Genomic DNA, 6,625 nt, shown 5'->3' with positions numbered 1-6,625 from the left:
GGTTTGAGGGGGGTTTTGCATATTTCCCCTTATTTATTAGAGATGTGTTCTTAAATTAGAGATTTATTAATTCACAAAATTGCCCATAGGTCTAGTCTAGGTTTTAGTTTTTATATATTTTTCTTTTATATATAAGATTTATAAAGAATAAATTCGATTACAAATTTATAAAGTAATTTTTAAATAGTTATTGTAAGTTGCTATTGAAATTATCAAAACAGTTAGTATTTTCAATTCTTTAAAAAAGAAAAATCAACGACGAATTTTTTTTGACATAATCTTCCACCTGAATTTTTGAATGTGTATGTTCAAAATTAGTTTGAATTTTAAAATTATAAGTTTTGTCGAATGACTATTAACTATTTTGAACTCTTAAACGATGATGGTGTAGTGCCACAAGGCAAAATGTGCATATTTTCACTCTAAATTTTGTATTTTGTTTAAGTGAATTAGATGACTTGTATAACCATGAAATGAGCCATTCCAAAACCAAATATTCACTTTTCAACCATCAACCGACCCACAAAGACTGGGTCATCAATAATTTTCAAATTTGAGCGAAATTAGTTTATCGAATGAGACATTTTTTGGCTTGGTTATCGACCAATTCAACCCGCTCTCAACCCTAATTTTATTATAACTAAATAGTATTGATGAAGGTAGATATGAGTTTTTATTGCCAGCCCAAGGAGTGAGTTTATAATATTTTATAGGGATAACAAAAAATACCCATATGATAACTAATAAAAGATCACATTATGTTTTATTCTCTCATTTCTCTCATTTTTCTCTTTTTTCCGATGCCCAACCTCTACATGTCTTCTCTTTCTCTATTGTTTTTAGGCCATCCTAACACTTCCATTTTTTTTCTTTCTCTCTCTCTCTTTAGAAGATCATAGTATTGCAGTGGAAAATGACGGATCTGCAGTTGGCGGCGGCGGCTCTTGAAGTGCTTGCGCGGTGGCGGCGCTGACTCGACTCGCCTTGACAGTGAAAGTGACGATAATATCACCATGACAGTGGTGGTTCTGATAGAGATGGAGTAGTGATGGTGGTGGTTATGGTAGAGATGGAGTAGCGGTGATGGTTTTGGTAGAGATGGAGTTGTGTTGGTGATGGAGGGAGAATCTAGGGTTAATATTGTAGTAGTGAAAATACAAAAAAATGAAAAAGAAAACAATGTTCTGTTTTAAGAAATAAAAGGCCGTGGCTATTTGCAATAAGTGTAAGGTCAAATTAATTTTTTTTTAGCATAAATACTATAATACCCTCACTTATTAAAAAAATAGAAAATCCAAAATGATGCAATACCAAAAACTCAAAACTACAAAACCTCTATCACAAAATCACAATTTCAAAATCCACTACAACTTTTCTCCTTCCTCCTCCATAAACCCACAAAACCTAAATATACAAAACCATCATTACTTAACAAGCTTTACAAAGATGGCAAGTATGGAGTCATAAGACATTAAAATGAAAGATTCTCGGTAGAAGAACCTAATAAGCTATGCATTTATGTGTTTTTTTAGCTACGATGTCGTTTTTCGAGAAAAAACCCGCACACATGCAGTCGACTTGTACATATCGAAATTTATAGGTGAAAATCGACATATCTAAATGTCGAATTTGTAGCACAAAATTCGACATTTGGATATGTCTAATTTGGTGCTACAAATTCGACACTATAATGTCGATTTTCACCTACAAAAATTGACATATCATTGATGTCGATTTCTAGTTTTTTTCGACACTTAAGATGTCGATTTGAAGCATAGTTTTTCGACATCTTCGTGTCGATTATAACCAGTTTCAAATTTAATTTTTTTTTCTCTTTTTTTTTTAAGGTTGTTGTTGGGCGGGTTTAGGTCGCTCATGGTTGTACTGTGAGCGGCGGCGGTCGGGCTACGAGCTTGCGGCGACAGCGATGCTTCGGTGTTGGTGCTTGGGGGGGGGGGGGGGGGGGGGGGGGGGGGGGTAGTTTTATTTTTTCTTTTTATTTTTTGTTTTAAAAATTATTTGTTATTTGGTGTTTTTTGTTTTGTTATACTTGTCATTTCATCTTAATAAAATAGAATCTTTTAGAATTTTTCTTTAATTTGGTCTCATACTTATTGAAATTAGTATTGCAACTAGCCGCGGTCGAAATAAAATTCATTTTTTTAATTCAGCAAAAAATCATGAATGTAGTAGCAAAATGTTAAATCTATGTAAAAAAATATTATATCAAATTAAGACCGAGATTGAGTTGGGTCGGTCGATTACCAGCCTAAGAATTGATTCATCCGACAAACCAATCTTGCTCAAATTTGAAAATCGTTGCCGATCCAACCTTTGTGGGTCGGTTAATGGTTGATAACCGAATATTTGGTTCCAAAATGATTCGGTTGATGGGTTATACACGTCACCTAGTTCATTTAAAAAATATCAAATTTTGCGCAATGTCATTGCGGGATGATCATTTATCAGTTCAAAATAATTAATAGCAATTTAACAAAAAATATAATTAAGAAATTCAAAGTAATTAAGAAAACACACCCTTTATTTTATAATTTCGAATAAAATTTTAATCATATAGCTGGTTGACCGATAATTTATTAGTCAACTAGCTTTTGATATTTTAGAAACCACCAACCGATCCATTATAGATGGGCTGGTTGAAATTTTCGACCCGATCCAGTGAATTGATTAAAAAATTAGTATCCATCTAAAAATATGATCAGTAATGAGTCGGTTAGTGGATAAAAAACGACCAAGTCCCAATACTAGATCAAATTCTAATTTATGAATAATAAATTATGAATAATAATTTATGAATGAATTTTATAAATGAAGTGAAATAAATATTCAGTCCAAGTTATTATTTAGTTTTACTAAAAGTTTTGTGAAAAGGGGTTAAAAATGAAAATTAAACAATATTTGGCAAACAATACAACAAGTATAAAATGAGCGACACCCACCGAACCCAAAAACATTTCCAAAATCGAGCTCTCATTTCTTCGAAGATGGCGGCCGCTGCAGCATTCTCTACACTTTCCCCTTTCAAACTTTCATCCCCAATCGAAACCCCTAATTTCCCCTCTCTCTCCTCCTCCTTCAAACTCACCTCCTCCGCCGCCGCCGCCGCCGCTAATTCTCCAACTCACCCCTTCGGACCTCTCAAATTCAATCGCATCGCTCGATTCGCGACCGCCGCCGCCGCCGCACCTTCCGCCGCCTCCTCCTCAGCCACCTCCGCCACCACTTTCCACGGCCTCTGCTATGTCGTCGGAGACAACATCGACACCGACCAAATCATCCCCGCCGAGTACCTAACCCTCGTCCCCTCGAACCCCGACGAGTACGAAAAGCTCGGCTCCTACGCCCTAATCGGACTCCCCTCCTCCTACACCAATCGATTCGTCGAATCCGGCGCGACCAAAACGAAGTACTCCATCCTCATCGGCGGCGACAACTTCGGCTGCGGCTCCTCCCGTGAGCACGCGCCGGTGGCCCTGGGCGCCGCCGGCGTGGCGGCTGTGGTGGCGGAGTCGTACGCGCGGATTTTCTTCAGGAATTCGGTGGCCACCGGAGAGGTCTATCCACTGGAGTCGGAGGGGAGGTTGTGCGACGAGTGCAGTACTGGGGATGTCGTAACTATTGAGCTCGGTGAGAGTGATTGTAAGCTGATTAATCACACTACGGGCAAAGAGTATGGCTTGAAGCCGATCGGAGACGCGGGTCCTGTCATCGAGGCTGGAGGCATTTTCGCTTATGCACGAAAGGCTGGAATGATTCCTTCTCGAGATGCCTAGATATTGGTTGCTCTTTTGCAGTGTAAGTATTACTTTTTTTTCGTGTTCGACAAACTTACAACTTGGTAACCAATGTGTGTTAGAAATGTGTTTGATATGATTCTGCCGAACTGATTAGAAAAAAGATAAAAGACTTTTCTGTTATGGTGTGCCTTTGCTGTGTGCATAGGCGAGTTTTAAGTGTTTGTAAAAATATGCCCCTATTTGTATCGTATACACATTAATTCATTCTAACGAGCACGTCTGGACAATAATTTTTTGATTAGCAATTAAGAATTTTGGAGAAAATATGGCTTAAATATTGACGAACTTTTAAGGTAAATTTAAAGTTTACGGGGTTCGGGGCAGATCCCCAAAGTTCCTTTGAAAATAGTCATAGTAAGAGGATAAAGTGTAGTATTTTCTAACTTGCCGAAACTCTTTGAAGTTAGAGATAAACAATGTTGATTATTAAAAAATGCAAAGATTGCTGGAAAAAAGTTTAAAATCTTGAAATAGATAAAAATTTGATAGAATAACTCAATATCTAACTAATTATAATTGATAATAATAATATGTGTAAATTTTTTCAACAAATACATAAATTATGTAAAATAATATAATTATGGTTATTCGAATTGTTGAACTATTTATATATTATAAATATCATTTTATACTATAACTAGTATATACGGAAGATACGAAACATTGTCTGGGGGGCCCTTATTTTTCCTAAAAATCGGGGGGCCCAAGGCGACCGTCGCTCTCGCCTATAGTCAGAACCGGCCTTGCGATTGGCAACGAACATATGCTGTTGAAATTAGACTATACTGAAATCGTACCTGAAATTATTAGTTAATATGCTTTGTTACCACGTTCTTTCAAGTGTATCAGTATTAGGGATGCCAACTAAAAATTGGACCGTTACTTGGTTTTATTTTTCTTGTGCTTCTGGACGCCGTTACCTTTTGTTAATAATATTAAGGAATCTATATATAGTCTATTATATGCGTTGGCTTGGTTACTAGTTTATAATAAAAGGATTAATGGGCTTTAGAAATCGAAAGGATTTAAAAGGTAAAAAAGGCCACTAAAAAACAACAATTATGCTGTTATGGCAAGTATTTTGGTTTTTATGTATTGATGCTGTAACTTTATGGTGATTTCGCTCTATGTAGAAATTCTATATGCTTTGCGTCTGTGATTTGTGCTTATTGTTCCACTGTGATTGAATATTATTGCTCCACTGTGATTGAATATTATAGCTAGCTACGTGGTGATTTCATGGTTAGTGTTCATCAATTTGTCGTAAACTCTTTTTTGCTTTCGGAAAAGATTTTAAAGTTATTCGTGTTGTAAAAAGTATAACTTGGTGACCACAAATGTGTGTTAGAATGGTTTAGACGATTCTGCTAAGCTAATTAGAGAAATAAAATACACTTCTGTAACCCCTTTCCTTCGTTTTAAAATATGATTTGTATTGGCTCCGTCTCGTCCCTAAGTGAGTCAAATATCAGACCTCTAACATGCAATTAACATTACGTGATTAGGGATTTGTCAACATTATATAATAGGGTAAATTACAACCACCCATGAGGTATGGTCAAATTACGAAAAAACCCCTCATGTTTGGGTAATTACAACCACCCCAACTATTAATTTTCTTACACGTCCACCCTTGCGTCGTCAAATTTAGTGGAATCTTCTAGATGATATGGAATATTCTCAATTTTGTACCCGTTTTATCACATTCGAGCTCCACATTTTGAAGCAAGATGATCGAAATGTTTTTTTGGCTTGTATATATCATATTGTGGTGCGTCAGAAACTTTACTTTTGCACAAAACGAGTACAAACTAAGGAACATTCCATGAAATCTAGAAGATTGTGTTAAATTTGACACCATAAGGGTGGATGTGTAAGAAGATTCGTTGTTGAGGGGTAGTGTAATTATCCAAACATGAGGGGTTTTTTCGTAATTTGAGGTTTGACCAAACCTCAGGGAGTGGTTGTAATTTACCCTATATAATACGGCACACCGGACTATAGAGGGAAAATCATAACTTTTAGTTTCTTTGGTAAATATTTATGTTTTCAAAATATTGTTCTTGCTGGAAACTTGAGCCGTTAACTTTCACCTTGCAGCACCTTATTACGTAAATGAATTCTTATATTATAAGATGCTGCTGTTGTGTGTGTCGTGTTTCTTGATCTTACTAATAACCTATTTCTATGTGTTTTCTCCTTGCAGGTCTCTTCGGTTATCCATCATTCACATTCCGGTCTTGTAATGCTATTAAGGATCTTTATTTATTTGTTTACGTTCAAAACGTTGAAACAATAAAAACTCGTTGAAAACAGAATACGCAAACGGCTTTGTTCGTTTGTAGTTTGTACTATCATTTTCTAAATCTATTTTTCTTTGTTTAATTGTTTGAACAACCTTTTTGGTATTAGTTTAAATCATAATTCGTCAGTTCTGGTGGCTTTTTAAATCATCTCTTCGGAACAAATTGAGTTCGTTTCGAAGGCTTGCCGGTTTGTTCTTTTACACTGCCCAAGGAAATTATCAAAATTAAGTATAAATGTGATGATTTTTGTCTATACGTTTTCTACTAGGGCCTAGGGGTTGTTTGAGTTTGTAAAAAATATAATATGAAAACAGATATTTAAATATTTTACACAATTAAAAATGGTATAATAATATACGATCATGATTCGTTATACAAATTATTAAGGGGTAAATTACACTCACACCCCTGAGGTATGCTTAAATAACTTTAAGGTCCCTATGGTATCGATAATTACACTTACCCCCTTGAAACGTAGTTTTAAACTCTAATGGGATAATG

The 6,625-nt window shown here is 35.7% G+C and overlaps 1 protein-coding gene across 1 annotated transcript; it reads left to right on the top strand.

Annotated features, from left to right (window-relative positions):
* Nucleotides 1-2,923: 2,923 nt before the first annotated feature.
* LOC105948664 (3-isopropylmalate dehydratase small subunit 1) lies at nt 2,924-6,203 on the top strand. The gene is made up of 2 exons (XM_012971892.2): nt 2,924-3,816; nt 6,025-6,203. Exon 1 carries the CDS (start codon nt 2,946-2,948, stop codon nt 3,792-3,794), a length of 849 nt encoding a protein of 282 aa, XP_012827346.2. The 5' UTR covers nt 2,924-2,945; the 3' UTR covers nt 3,795-3,816; nt 6,025-6,203.
* The last annotated feature ends 422 nt before the right edge of the window (nt 6,204-6,625 follow it).

Source organism: Erythranthe guttata, chromosome 1, assembly GCF_056151865.1.
Source record: "Erythranthe guttata isolate IM_541 chromosome 1, IM_541, whole genome shotgun sequence".
NCBI classification, from domain to species: Eukaryota; Viridiplantae; Streptophyta; class Magnoliopsida; order Lamiales; family Phrymaceae; genus Erythranthe; species Erythranthe guttata.
This window is presented reverse-complemented; position numbering and strand designations above follow the sequence as displayed.